The 15886-nt window shown below is 36.4% G+C and overlaps 1 protein-coding gene and 1 pseudogene across 1 annotated transcript in view; both read left to right on the top strand.

The window, feature by feature from the left end:
* TFB1M (transcription factor B1, mitochondrial) overlaps positions 1-15886 on the top strand; it is a 70362-nt gene that overhangs the window by 13076 nt on the left and 41400 nt on the right. Inside the window, exons 3-4 of the mRNA XM_025422604.3 lie at positions 7203-7311; positions 10503-10654. Of these exons, the coding sequence (XP_025278389.1) occupies positions 7203-7311; positions 10503-10654 (261 nt within the window). The remainder of the gene's footprint in view (positions 1-7202; positions 7312-10502; positions 10655-15886) is intronic.
* LOC112644340 (c-Myc-binding protein-like) lies at positions 13771-14076 on the top strand (annotated as a pseudogene).

Below are 15886 nucleotides of genomic sequence, written 5' to 3'. Positions count from 1 at the left end.
TAGCCTAGCATATTGCCAATAACCAGTAAATGGTTGCTATTATAATGATACCCCTTCCCTGTCATCTTACAAAGGGATATATAAAGTAATTTAGTCATCCTGGCGAAAGGAACTGTTTTTCAACAGAGATAATAAAATTTTCAAATTCTTCCATCTCTAGCAAATTTTACAAAAGGAAAGATCGCCTGGCTTTCTGTTGTAACATGATTACGTTCTTCACACATGTAACTTACTTGATACGGCTACAGCCATAGTTAATCAAAACTCAACAGGTAAATAAAGGTAGCCCACAGCCAAAGTGATTTCCTAGTCCACTACAAATTAGAAGTACAGAGATCAATGCTAGAAGCAGACTCACTGACAACAGCAAGAAGTAACAGTTATTACTGTGGCAGAAAAACTATAAAAAGCAAACATAAAAACTTAAAAAATAAAAAAGCTCAGTAGTAAGGGACCATAACCATTGAAGCCATTACTCTAGCAGCAACAGTGACCCTAGTCATCAAGAAGAGGGTGAAATTAGGTTCATTGTTTTCAGCTTAAGGTAGAGAATTGTGTGATATTGTATGAAAGGATTTCTATCTGTAAATTTTTCTTTTTTTCTTTTTATAATTTTTAAGTTGAAGTATAATTAATATACAGTGTTGTATTAGTTTCAGTTGTATAATGATCGACAGTTCTGTAAATTTCCCAGTGCTCATCAAGATAAATGTACTCTTAATTCTCTTTCTCTATTTCATCTATTCCTCTACCCCGCTCCTCTCTGGCAACCACTAGTTAGCTCCCTATAATTAAGATACTGTTTTTCTATTTTCCTCTTTTCTTCTTTTTTTTTTAATAAATTAATTTTTTATTGGTGTTCAATTTGCCAACATACAGAATAACACCCAGTGCTCATCCTGTCAAGTGCCCCCCCTCAGTGCCCGTCACCTATTAATCCCCACCCCCCGCCCTCCTCCCCTTCCACCACCCCCAGTTCGTTTTCCAGAGTTAGGAGTCTTTATGTTCTGTCTCCCTTTCTGATATCCCCCACACATTTCTTCTCCCTTCCTTTATATTCCCCTTCACTATTATTTACATTTGTCTGTTTGTTTTGTTCTTTAAATTCCACATATAAATGAAATCATATGGTACTTACTTTCTCTGACTTACTTTAGTATTATATCCCCTATGTCCATCTGTGTTGCTGCAAATGTCAAGATTTCATTCTTTTTTATGCCTGAGTAGTATTTCATTTTATGTATATACCACATCATTTTTATCCATTCACTTATCCATGGACACTTGGGCTGCTTCCTTATCTTGGCTAGTATAAATAATATTGCAACAAACAACGGAGTGCGTATATCTTCTCAAATTAGTGTTTTGGGGCAGCCGAGGTGGATCAGCAGTTTAGTGTCACCTTCAGCCCAAGGCCTGGTCCTGGAGACCCGGGATCGAGTTCCATGTCAGGCTCCCTGCATGGAGCCTGCTTCTCCCTCTGCCCGCACACCCTCTCTGTGTGAGTCTCTCATGAATAAATAAATAAAATCTTTTTATAAAACCATATTAGTGTTTTAGTTTTTTGGAGGTAAATACCTGGTAGTGGAATTACTGGATATTATGGTAATTGTATTTTTGGTATTTGAGGAACCTCCATACTATTTTCCACAGTGGCTATACCAATTTGCATTCCCACCAGCAATACACAAGGATTCTCTACATCCTCACCAACACTAGCTATTTCTTTGTTTATTATTTTACCCATTCTGATGGGTATAAAGTGATATCCCAGTTTGGTTTTGATTTGCACTTCTCTGTTGATTAGTGATGTTGAGCATCTTTTCATGTCTGTTGATCATCTGTATGTCTTCTCCAGAATGTTTTTACTCAGGTCCTCTGCCCATTTTTTAATAGAATTATTTGGTTTTTTGGTGTTGAGTTGTATAAGTTCTTTTATATTTTGGATATTAAGCCCTTACCAAATACATCTCCCATTTGCAAATATCTACTCCCATTCAGTAGCCCGTTTTGTTGATGGTTTCTTTCACTCTGCAAAAGCTTTTTATTTTGATTAGTCCCAATAGTTTAATTTTGCTTGTTTCCCTTGCCTGCGGAGACACATCTAGAAAAATGTTTTTATGGCCAATGTCAAAGGAATTACTGCCTATGTTTTTTTCTAGGAGTCTTGTGTTTTCATGTCTCACATTTAGGTCTTTAATCCATTTTAAGTTTATTTTTATGTATGGTGTAAGAAAGTGGTAGAGTTTCTTTCTTTTGCAAGTAGCTGTCCAATTTTCCAACCACCATTTGTTGAAGAGACCATTTTTCCCCATTATATATTCTTGCCTCCTTTGTCAAAGATTCATTGACCACACGAGCATGGTTTTACTTCAAGGCTCACTATTCTGCTCCAGTGATCTATGTACCTATTTATTTATTTATTTATTTATTTATTTATTTATTTTGCCAGTAGCATACTATTTTGATTATTATAGCTTTACAGTGTATCTTGGAAATTGGGATTGTGATGTCTCCAACTTTGTTCTTTTTCAAGTTTGCTTTGGCTGTTTGGGGTCCTTTGTGGTTCTGTACAGATTTTAGGGTGGTTTGTACTAGCTCTGTGAAAAATGTTGGCATTTTGATAGTGATTGCATTAAACCCGTAGATTGCTTTGGGTAGTATTGGAGTTTTAGCAATGTTGGCTCTTCCAGTCCGTGAGTATGGAATATCTTTCAACTTGTGTCATCTTTAATTTTTTCATTAGTGTTTCATAGTTTTTGTAGTATGGGTCTTTTACCTCCTTGATTAAGTTTCTCTCTAGGAATTTTGTTATTTTGGGTATAATTATACATGAGATTATTTCCTTAATTTTTCTTTCTGCTACTTTATTTGTTATTCATTAAAAAATCATTCACCATGATCAAGTGGGATCTATTCTAGGAACGCAGAGGTGGTTTAGTCAATCAATGACTAAAATCAATCAATGTGATACATCATATTAATAAGAGAAAGACTGAATACCATATGATCATTTCAATAGATGCAGTAAAAGCATTTGACAAAATATAACATCCGTACAAGATAAAAACTGAAAGTAGGTTTAGAGGGAACATACACCTCAACATCATTTTAAGAAAAACCCACAGCTAATGGCATACTCAGTAGTGAAAAACTGAGAGCTTTTTCTTTAAGATCAGGAACAAGACAAGGATGTCCACTCTCTCCATTTTTATTCAACATAGTGCTGGAAGCACTAACCACAGCAACTGGACAAGAAAAAGATATGATACTACCTAAATTTCTTTTTAAGAAATGTTAACATTTAAAGGAGTATGTGCTGGTTGAATAGAAAGTTAACTAAATCAAATCTCTAAATCCATGATGAGGCTGCGTAAATTATTTTCCGCTATACATGTTTTGGTCCTGTGTTAAAAAACAAAGCAAGTTGATTTTTTGAAATCATGCTGTAATCTTTACCCTAAAGAAAAGTCTTTTGTAACATTACCTTAAGTTCCTTCTGAATATTAGCATTAGTCTTTTCTATGTGTTCTATAGAAGATACAAATTTTGGTTTTCACTTTCATATTCTATATTATAGATTCTTTCATTCTCATATAGTTTGCCTAACAGTTTTGCCCACCACTTATTTCAACAATGTTAGGGTTCCTATTATGTAGCAAGTCAGAAAGAAGGTAATATCATCAACCTATGTGATTAATGCTTTAGCTCACTGTACAATACTGGTTGCTGTAAGCCCTTTATGATGAAAAGGGGCATAAAACATACAAAATGACCAGTCAGTATAGTTCTTTGTTCTCAAGGAATTTCTAATTGTGCCTAAATTTAAAGAGTTGCATAAATTATTTCCTCATTCAATTAAATTACTAACAAATTACTTAAGTGGACCATAGTTACTTGCCCCCCTATAGAAAAGCTATCTCTAAGACCTTGACTTAGAGGAGAGATTTTTTTTAAGTGACCAAATGAAGAATTCTCCATTTATTTCACATTTTTATTAAAGGCATTCTCCATTATTTTGTTCCACAAACCCCCTTATACTAGAAAAAAAAATTTTTTTTTCTCTCTTGGGGATTTAGTATAATTATTTCCAGTAGAAACTAAGAATTTTATAATTCAGTATATAAATTGTGAGAGTTAATACCTGTAGGATTTACATACATGCTTCTTGTTTTCATGGCTTGGTTTTCTGTTTCCTCTTTTACAGTCTTATCTAATGAGTGCCTTTTACTCTAAGCTGACTTAAATCTCATTTTGGAAGGACATAGGATTGAAAACTAAAATAAAAATGATAGAAAAATTTAAGAGTGTCTGTGAAAATACTCTTTTGGCTGTAATCAAGTGCCTGCATTCATAGTTGGCTGTGCCTTTGAGCACGTTATGAGTTAACACCATCAGGGTTTTAAAGTGTAATATAGCAGTGTTCTTCTTGAAGGGCTATGATAGTGATCTTTCCCACCTCTACCATCCCCCAAATATTGTCATGATAATGTAAACATCTTTTTTTGTTAGTGGTTAGAAAGTGTTTGTCTGTCATTGCTGAATATCATTAGGTATTAAATGGCTATTGTCTGTAATCATACTACCATTTCTATTTGTATAGTGTTTTTTCCTCTGTAATTGTTTCAAGGCCTTCACTTAAAGCTGTGCTCACCATTATTCATTCCTTCTGCAGTTGAGTGTCTGAAAGGGGAAGATCAAACTACAAAGTGGTCTTAGAAGAGCTAGACCTTTTAAAGAATGGATTTGCTTTGTCGTTGAGACTTAAGGCTGAAGGGGAGTCAAAAGAAACAGGATAAAAATGCAACTTTAAATCTGGGAAAGGAAAACTAATGTGTGTTATATCAGTTTTCTGGTATGCCACTGGATGTGTCATTGTGGTAAAAAATGAACATTTCAAACATGGTTATCGGAACATGTACATTAATGCCAAAGAGCCAAGTTTACATTGTTTTGTTGTAGTCTTAATTACTAATACATTATTTTCTATATATTGACATCATGAAGCATAAGCTTTTAGTTCTCCTGCCTCTTTGTTTTTGGTATGCTGATTTGTTTTAATTATGAGAAGCATAATTATAGAAAAAAATAGTATTTTTCATTGGTGGTAAATGCTATCACTAAATACATAGGTTTTTTTTTCTTTAAGATTTTGTTTATTTATTCATGAGAGACAGATAGAGAGAGAGAGAGGCAGAGACACAGGCAGAGAGAGAAGCAGGCTCCATGCAGGGAGCCTAACGTGGGTCTCCAGGATCACGCCCCAGGCTGAAGGTGGCACTAAACCGCTGAACCAGTCAGGCTGCCCAAAATACTCAGTTTTTATACAGTAAGAGCCTGTCCCATAGAGAGCTAGCTCCTTTTTTATTCATAGTATATTGAGGTTATTATGTTTTTGATGATTTATTGCTTAGAACTCACTAGATTGTTTAAGCAAATCTTGGTAATTTAAAATAATCCAGAAGTATATTAATATCAGAGGTACGCAATTATTTTTGCTAAACTACCATGACTAAAGATACCAAACAAGGTGATTCCCAAACTGAAAATGTTTAGTTTCCTACTGATATAAGCATTTCAGTTCTGTATTTCTGAAATGTTACATGTATAATCCTACCTGATTTATCAGTGAAATAAATCTTTGCAAGTTTCCTGACCTTCATTTGGGGTCAGGGGATTTGGGGAACTTCAAATCTCAGTCTGATAGGGAAAGTTTCCAGTTTTACAGTTGGCCATTCACTTATTCATTCACTTATCAAAAAATGTGAAGCACCTACTATGTGCTCTTGTAGCTGCAAGGGACATTCAGGTAGATGAGAAACAGGTACTGCCCTTAAGGAGTAGGGGAAAGAAGCCTCTATATACATGATTGCAATATAGTATGTTATAAATGCTGTAAAGAAGCATCTGCAAGGCATAGCATTTACCCAAAGGAAGGAATAATCTACAAACTGGATGCCTTAGTCTGGGGTTTCCTCTCTGGCTTCTGTGATGTTTCTTTCATCCTTCCTATTAGTTGCCAGAATTAGGCAAGGGGAGGGTTAGGAGAGAAAAATCAGCTTTAATTGAGCTAAAGAAGCAGGACCAAGGGGGACTCAGGGCAAAAGTTCCTTGATTTGGAGCCAAGGGTGTCTGAGCTCCTTGAGGTGAGACTTGATGTGAAAAGAGGGTCATCTCTTCCTTGTAATCCACTTCAGCAAGGATGTTTGTTCTCACTGATTGCATTCACGCCTGCATTTTAAACTTTAAGCTTCAAGGACTACATCTGGGTTGGTTTTGTTTGTTTTTTAAACTGAGGACTTCAAGAATCAAGTCTCCTGTTGGGTACAGGGGACCTTAACATAATATAGTTGTATGGATGGCTTAGCTTCAAGGCTCTTTTCAGCTGGCTGCCAACCCTTTAGTACTGTAAGAACATTTCTTAAGGTATGGTACTAAGGTGGATAAAATAAAGAAAAATAAGAAAGAAAAGGGTACTTCCCTCCCCCCTCCTTTTCGTTTTATACCTAGACTAAAGAAAGAGGAAGGAAAGCAAATGGTTAGAAAGTTGAAATAGGCTGGGAAGTAGCAGTTGGTAAAATATGCAGGATAATTAATTCATTAGGTTGAAAGTGCCTGTGGATCAAGAAATAGTAAGATTAGGAATGTTAGGGGAGTGTCTCAGGGTGCCACATATAGCTTGGCAATGACAAATGACCTTTTACTTGGTTTGAATCTACCTATAGATTAGGTTAAAGCTTGTGGTAGTATGTAAAAGTCTTTGTATATATTTAGGCTATAAGGATTTATTGATTTAAGCTCATCTTTATGATTTACTTCTAAATCTCGATATTTCATTATACTGTTCTTAGTCTCTAAAAACTTACAGATGGGAGTTGTTTTTTTGCTAAATCTACAGAAATACAGGTCATTCTGGGAGTCAGAATTATATTAATATTATTTGTGAAATTATAAGCTGTTGCTCTACTATTATCTTTTACTGTCACTAGTCATTCATATGTGTCAAAAATGAAACACCATATATTGCAGTGGATGCAGTGTACTTTTAGTTCATTAGTGATCACTCTTAGTCTGTGGCTTTCCAAACTGATTTAATGATGCACAGATCGGAAGTAAAATATATACATAGAAAGAGAAAGAGTGTGTGTGTCTCACTATTGTCCAAAGTATGAGCTCATTTTATTGACCTTTTTGTAAACTAGATGCTATCTGATGCAGCACCTGGAAAACTGAGAATTGTCCATGGAGATGTGTTGACATTTAAGATAGAAAGGGCTTTTCCAGAAATTCTTAAAAGACCATGGGAGGATGGTAAGTGATTTGGGGTTGGTTTTCTTATTCTTTTTTATGATTATTTATATTACAAATATTTATATGTTACGAATGTTATTATATATTTATATTAAATATTATCAGAATAGAATTAAATAGGTGGCACACACTGTATTTTTTTCTGCTTTCCTACTTTTTCCCAAATAATAAATCTAATTCTTTTTCTTTTTTTTAATAATAAATTTATTTTTTATTGGTGTTCAATTTGCCAACATACAGAATAACACCCAGCACTCATCCCGTCAAGTGCCCCCCTCAGTGCCCGCCACCCAGTCACCCCTACCCCCCGCCCTCCTCCCCTTCCACCACCCCTAGTTCGTTTCCCAGAGTTAGGAGTTTTCCATGTTCTGTCTCCCTTTCTGCTATTTCCTACCCATTTCTTCTCCCTTCCCTTCTATTCCCTTTCACTATTATTTATATTCCCCAAATGAATGAGACCATATAATGTCTGTCCTTTTCCGATTGACTTCTTTTACTCAGCGTAATACCCTCCAGTTCCATCCACGTTGAAGCAAATGATGGGTATTTCTCATTTCTAATGGCTGAGTAATATTCCATTGTATACATAAACCACATCTTCTTTATCCATTCATCTTTCGATGGACACCGAGGCTCCTTCCACAGTTTGGCTATTGTGGACATTGCTGCTAGAAACATCGGGGTGCAGGTATCCCGGCGTTTCACTGCATCTGTATCTTTGGGGTAAATTCCCAGCAGTGCAATTGCTGGGTCGTAGGGCAGGTCTATTTTTAACTCTTTGAGGAACCTCCACACAGTTTTCCAGAGTGGCTGCACCAGTTCACATTCCCACCAACAGTGCAGGAGGGTTCCCTTTTCTCCTCATCCTCGCCAGCATTTGTGGTTTCCTGCCTTGTTAATTTTCCCCATTCTCACTGGTGTGAGGTGGTATCTCATTGTGGTTTTGATTTGTATTTCCCTGATGGCAAGTGATGCAGAGCATTTTCTCATGTGCTTGTTGGCCATGTCTATGTCTTCCTCTGTGAGATTTCTGTTCATGTCTTTTGCCCATTTCATGATTGGATTGTTTGTTTCTTTGCTGTTGAGTTTAGTAAGTTCTTTATAGATCTTGGAAACTAGCCCTTTATCTGATATGTCATTTGCAAATATCTTCTCCCATTCTGTAGGTTGTCTTTTAGTTTTGTTGACTGTATCCTTTGCTGTGCAAAAGCTTCTTATCTTGGTGAAGTCCCAATAGTTTATTTTTGCTTTTGTTTCTTTTGCCATCGTGGATGTATCTTGCAAGAAGTTGCTGTGGCCGAGTTCAAAATCAATGCCCAGAAGTCAGTGGCATTTCTATACACTAACAATGAGACTGAAGAAAGAGAAATTAAGGAGTCAATCCCATTTACAATTGCACCCAAAAGCATAAGATACCTAGGAATAAACCTAACCAAAGAGGTAAAGGATCTATACCCTAAAAACTATAAAACACTTCTGAAAGAAATTGAGGAAGACACAAAGAGATGGAAAAATATTCCATGCTCATGGATTGGCAGAATTAATATTGTGAAAATGTCAGTGTTACCCAGGGCAATTTACATGTTTAATGCAATCCCTATCAAAATACCATGGACTTTCTTCAGAGAGTTAGAACAAATTATTTTAAGATTTGTGTGGAATCAGAAAAGACCCCGAATAGCCAGGGGAATTTTAAAAAAGAAAACCATAGCTGGGGGCATCACAATGCCAGATTTCAGGTTGTACTACAAAGCTTTCCAGTGTGGTACTGGCACAAAAACAGACACATAGATCAATGGAACAGAATAGAGAATCCAGAAGTGGACCCTCAACTTTATGGTCAACTAATATTCGATAAAGGAGGAAAGACTATCCACTGGAAGAAAGACAGTCTCTTCAATAAATGGTGCTGGGAAAATTGGACAGCCACATGCAGAAGAATGAAACTAGACCACTCTCTTTCACCATACACAAAGATAAACTCAAAATGGATGAAAGATCTAAATGTGAGACAAGATTCCATCAAAATCCTAATTCCTTTTTCTTAATTCTAACTTGTCTCATGTTTTTCCAAGTGTTTAGAATTTTCTTCAAATAAACTTGCTATTTTTAAGTCCATGTAAGGATGGGATAAACTATGAGGTGTTACTTTTTCCAAATGGTGAAAAAAGAAATGTATTAGTAAACCAGACCCCACCTAATTTTCACTATCTCAGATTCAGTGACCAGCCAAGGCATTCTTCATTTATAGGCAGTTTATTGGGTACTATTACATGTCAGCTCCTTGGAATACATAGATAAATGGGGTGTATTACTTGCCTATGAAACCCCTCAGAACAATGGAGGTGCTACTGCTGCATCTCCATCTAACTGCTTCATGTCTCTTGCCTCTCCATAGCCAGACTTCTTCAGAGCGGTTGGTACTGCTTGTTTCTGCCTTCCAAATGTATTCTCTCCTTAGCACACTGCCTCCAGATTTCCAGCTCTGTCCCAGGCATGCTGGAGTCACAGTGACCTCCTGAATTCCTCCCTCAAACCGTCTCTGACTGAGCTCTCAGGCATTTATTTGGCTATTACCTGCTCTCTTCCAAAAGTGTCTCTGCTCCTGTCCCAAGTTCTCCTATTCTTCCTTTTACAATGGGTGAGCTTTCTCTAGCTATTCTTTGCTGGTGGTTATTTTTCCACCAGCCTCTTAGATGTTGTTTCTAAGACTTTTCCTTTTTGAGCATCTTCTCTTGTGCTAAAGATTGGCTTGAAGGACTCTGCTCCTGTAGTTTTGCTATATATTGCAAACACTTCCATCTTTATACACAGTCTGTATCCCATTCCTGGGCATCTGACCCTCTGACAGCTTCATCTGGATGCCCCATAGACTTTGACCACATCATGTCCAGATAAAATTGGCTTTTCCCTCAAACCAAGCGTTTGTCATATTTTTCCTAAGCCAAAAAACCTGAGGACTTTGAACACTAATAATGTTAGAATTGTTTTTCTTAATAATTCAGAGCTGATTGTGAGTAAACATTGCTCTTGAAGAGTAAATGGACTGAAAAATATTTATCCTTATCTTTTCATATATTTTTGTTTGATACTATTAGTATCCAGTTTGATTTAATTCTTAACTAAAATTGAATTCAGAATTCATTGATAAAATCATAACAAGTTGGTTTTTTTTTTCTCCTGCTAACCAGATCCTCCAAATGTACATATTATTGGAAATCTGCCTTTTAGTGTATCAACTCCGCTGATTATCAAGTGGCTTGAAAATGTCTCTTGTAGAGATGGACCTTTTGTTTACGGCAGAACCCGGATGACACTGACTTTTCAAAAGGAAGTGGCAGAGGTACGTTTTAACTTTTTTTGGCTATTTTATCACATGATGAAATTCCAAAACAAAATAATCCTGCATTTTTGTCACAGACTATGTTTTCTTTTTCTTTTTATTTTTTATTATTTTTTTTTCTTTTTCTTTTTAAAAAGATTTTATTTATTCATTCATGAGAGACACAGGCAGAGGGAGAAGCAGGCACCCCACAAGGAGCCTGATGCAGGACTCAATCCTGGGACTCCAGGATCACGCCCTAAGCCAAAGGCAGATGCTCAACCACTGAGCCACCCAGGCATCCCAGACTATGTTTTCTAAGTTAATACTCCCATTACATGCACAAACCAACAGCTGAAGAGGCATAACTGCTGTAAGCTCTCCATGGAGAATATGAATGATGTGCCACCAGCCGAGAAGGCAGTGTAGTCCATTCAGGGACTCACTAGGGCCATAGAACACATTAGAAGCAGACGAAACCTGTAGGATATTGGTGATATAGTAATATATAAAGATTGGCATGTGATATGTTAAAATTGATATATTGAAGTGAATAAGATGATAGTTAAAGAATGTGATAATCAATTTGGAGAAAGGGAAGGGGGTGGTGTCTTATTCTGCAGTACACAGACTTTCACTTAATCCCTTCCTTCAGCTATGCCTGCATTCCCATGGCAAGAGTGTTCCAGGTTCACTTGAGAAAATAATCCTGCAAAGGGCAATTTGTGAGCTGCAGAGGTTTAATGAGGGGATCTGCAGACTGCAAGTGTATATGACAAATACAGAAGAGTATATGACATATTTGTGTGCCTAATAAGAACACCTGAATCCCCACCACTCAAGTCAATAGTTATATTCCCAACATCTTTGACACCCCCATATATGCTTCATTGTGATCGTACCTAGTATGCTACTAGGGTAATCAGTACTGTGAATCCAAGACTTCTTATTTCCTGCTTAGTTTATCTCATAGATAAACTGTATCTGTATAATTAATATACTTTAGTTTTCTTCATTTTTGAACTTATGCAAATGGATTCATACAGCATGTATTCTTTTTATCCTGATTTACTCATGCTGCTTATAGCTGTAGTTTATTTGTGTAGCCAGATATGATCCACTCTTTGACTAACTCATAATTTTCCTGTCCATTGTCCTGTTTTGGACCCTAAATTAGTTTAGTGTTTGTTATTACAAACAAAACTGTGATGAAGATTCTTCTATTTATGTCAGCTGGAGCATGCTGCATGTTCCAGCTTTACCTAGAAAATATATATATATATATATATATATATATATATATATATATATATATATATATATATATCTAGGAGTGGCAGTGCTGGATCATAAGTTCTGCAAATCTACACTTTTGCTAGGTAATGCTAAATTATTCTCCGAAGTCATTATGCCTACTTATAGTCCCACAAAATTTGTATAAGTTCATTTTGTTCCATATCCTTGTCAGTACTTGGAATTGCCAGAATTGTACATTTTTGTTCATCAGAGCTGAATGGTGTGTCATTGCAGTTTTGTCTTTTGCTGAGTTTTTAAAAAATCAAATTGAGCACCATTTTGCATCTTTCTTGGCCTTTTGGATAACTTATGTTTTGTGAAGTGCTTGCCCTTTGTCCACTTTTCTGTTGGATCTCTTGTCTTTTTCTCATTGATTTGGAGAGTTCTAACATACTTTCCATACTAGTCTTTTATTAGTTCAATGTATTGCAAATTTCTTCTACTCTTTGGCATGTTACTGTCTTTACAGTGTCTTTTGAAGAACAGGTGTTTTTTTTTTTTTTTTTTTTTTTTAGAACAGGTGTTTTTAATTGTAAATTGGTGGTTATTGCTTTTTGTGTCTTTTTGAAGAACTTTGATATCCTGATATCATGGATATCCTTCTGTGTTATCTTCTAGAAGCTCTGTTGTTTTACCCTTCACATTTACGTCTATAATCCACTTGGAATTGATTTTTGTGTGTGGTTGAAAAAAGAAGCCAGTTTCACTTTTTTTTTAAGATTTTATTTATTTATTTGAGAGAGAGACAGATGGAGACAGAGCATGAGCAGTGGTGGAGGGGCAGAGGGAAAAGGAGAACCAGACTCTATCGAGCAGGGAGCCTGACACGGGGCTCAGTCCCAAACCTGGAGATAATGACCATAGCCAAAGGCAGATGCTTAACCCCCAAGGTGCCCCAGTTTTACTGTTTTTAATATATGATCCCAATGAACCTAGCACCAGTTATTGAAGTCTTTTTCACTGACCTCTATCAACATGTCTGATACAGTGCCTTTACCTATAAACATTGGTCTGATGGAGACATCAAGAAGAAAGACTGAAATCTAGGAAACGGAAGCCCCGGTATGGAAGATAGAGCAGGGCATCTTCAGAAGAATGTTCAGTTCACATCAGAGCAGCAAGAATTTAGTAAAAAACCTATCATGTTTGCATATACTGAAAGAATAGTTACGTAAGTTGGGGAGAGTGTAGGATTGAATTAGTGATAAGCGAAGAGAAAATTAAATACAGTAGGGGTTGAAGGAAATAAAGTATATCATAATTAGAGACACAAAAATATTATTGGAAAATCTGTAATTATTTATTTTGGAAACCTAAGGAAAAAAAGAAGGACCTGTATAAAAATAGTCACAGTTTACTGAGAGTCTCAAAAGATCACTGAGATAAATCAAGACAAATAGAGCCCTGAAAAAAAAATTAAAGAGTGTTATAAAAATGCAATTACGTTTTTTCAAATGAAATGTAGTGAAGCTCCAGGGATCATTTGAAGAGTGGACCAGCAACGATGGTTAGGAAATTTTGAAAAAGAAGAGTGGTGAGAGTAGACTAGCCTATAAGATGTTAAAATGTATTGTAAAGCTCTAATATTTGAAGCACTGTGAGTCGTTATGAGACAGAGTGATGGCTACGTTAGAAGGTCCAGAATCAGGCAATTTTGTTTGATAATGATCAGATCATATATCAGCAGAAAAAAAAAGAAAAAAAGTATTATTTAGCAAATGTTTGGATATTTGGTTAACTCCTAAGAAACAATTTAATAATTCACCATACATAAAAATCCTAGTTACTAGAGTCTGCCAGACACAGTCTCGGGCACCAGCTCTGCTTCTGCTGCTGTCTCTATGGCCCATTACAAAACTGCCAACTTGAAGCACAAGCAGTTTTGGAGATACTTGATAAGTCGGGCGTTGGACTGACCAAGGTATTGGTAGCCTTATATGAAGAACCAGGGAAACCTAATAATACTTTGGATTTTTTTAAAGCATCATTTAGGAGCTTCTAACCCAGAAAATCCAGAAATAGAGCTGCTTTGCCTAGAATAAGCAGAAATGAAAGAGAACTATGAAGCTATTGTAGAAGAAAATAAAAATCTGAACACAAAGCTTACTTAGTATGAACCACCTCAGGAGAGGAAGCATGCTGAATAGGATTCTTCTCAGTTGAAAAGACACTGAAAGAGTGATTTTGTGTGACTTTCATAGTTTGTATAATATAGAATCTTTTATGAATAGATGCTGTACAATTCTCTTGATATATTGAATTTACCTGTATCACCCTTTAACTATTATAAGCACATATACTTAGAAGCACCAATAATAACTCAATATAATAAAAATTCCAGTTACTGTGTCTTCAAATTCATTGCTCTTTTCTGAAGTGTCTAACTTGTTAATTACACTCAATTTATTTTTCATTTCAGTTATTGTATTTTTATTTCTAGAAGTTCCATTTGGGTTTTATATTTTCCCTTACCTCATTATGCTCATGCTTTCCTTGGCATCTTTGTGCATATGTATGATATTTATAGTAGCTGTTTTAGGGTCTTTGACTATTAATTTCACTACCTCTGTTATTTCTGTTCTGTTTTACTGTTTGCTTCTTGCTCCCCCCTTTCTGTGGGTCCTATTTTTCTGCTGCTTTGCAAGCCTGGTAATTTTTGACAAGATAACTAGATATTGTGAGGTTTTGTTTTACTCTTGTCGAGGGCTGGATCGTGGATTGGATTGAATGGTGGGTTTTGCTCTGGCACATACGTAAGTCACTTGCAAATTGGTTTGAAGCTTTCTTTTAAGTTTTGTTATGACAGGTCTTTGGCAGCCTTTAATCTGGGGCTAATTAAGTCCCAATACTAAGTCATAACCTTTCTGAGGAATCCAGTGTCCTGTGTATTTCAAGAGCTCCTTACTTGCCTATTAGGGAATGCAAACTATTTCTTGCCCTGTGTGAGCTCCATTTTGTCCTACTTTCTGATGCTACTTTCTCCAGCCTTCCAGCCTGCCAGCCTCATGTACTAACAGATCAATACTCAGTAAAAGACTTGAAGGATGCTTCTGCATATCTCAGGAGCTTCCTCTCACTGTTTCCCTCCCATTCCCCCTTTTCTCTCTCTGTTTCCATATCCAGTAGTCTGCCTCACAAATTCTGGCTGCCTTGGTCTCCCAGAGCTCTGGCCTATGGCTTCTCACATCAAGGAGACCTCTGGGCTCTGTTTATACTCCTGCCTCTGCTGCATGGAGTATGGCTTTCAGGCTGTAAGCTAGACAATCATAAGGCTCACCTTGTTTATTTGCCTGTGTGATAATGATAATATTAGCTATTACTTACGGAATGCCTATTGAAAGCCACTTTACATATTTTTCTTATTTAATCCTCAAAGCCACCTAATGAAATCAGTATTTTTAATTGACATTGAGACACAGTGTTACGTTAGTTTCAGGTGTACAACATAGTGATTCAACAACTATGTTATGCTATGTTCACCCCAAGTCTAACTATTATCTGTTGGCATACAACTCTATTACAGTACTACTGTCTATATTTCCTGTGCTATACCTTTCATCCTTGTGACTTACTAACTTTTGATCAAAAAGAATGCTGAGGGGTGCCTGGGTAGCTCAGTTGGTTAAGCATCTGACTCTTGATTTCAACTCAAGTCATGATTTCAGAGTTGTGAGATCCAGCTCCATGTTAGTGTCTGCACTGGGCATGGAACCTTCTTAAGATTCTTGTTCTCCCTTTCCTTCTGCCCTTCACCCCCCACCCTCTTCCTCTCCTTTCCTCTCTCCCCTTCCCTCCCTTAAAAAGATAATGAAGCTTGGAGATTTTAATGATCAATTTTGTGCATCTTTTCAAAGAACCAGCTCTTGGTTTCATTGATCATTTCTAGTGTTTAATTAGTATTTGTTTCATTTATTTCTGCTCTTTATTCCTTCCTTCTACTAATTTTGGGCTTTGTTC

Source organism: Canis lupus, chromosome 1, assembly GCF_003254725.2.
Source record: "Canis lupus dingo isolate Sandy chromosome 1, ASM325472v2, whole genome shotgun sequence".
NCBI classification, from domain to species: domain Eukaryota; kingdom Metazoa; phylum Chordata; class Mammalia; order Carnivora; family Canidae; genus Canis; species Canis lupus.
The sequence above is the reverse complement of the archived record's forward strand: the minus strand, read 5'-3'. Positions and strand labels throughout refer to the sequence as shown.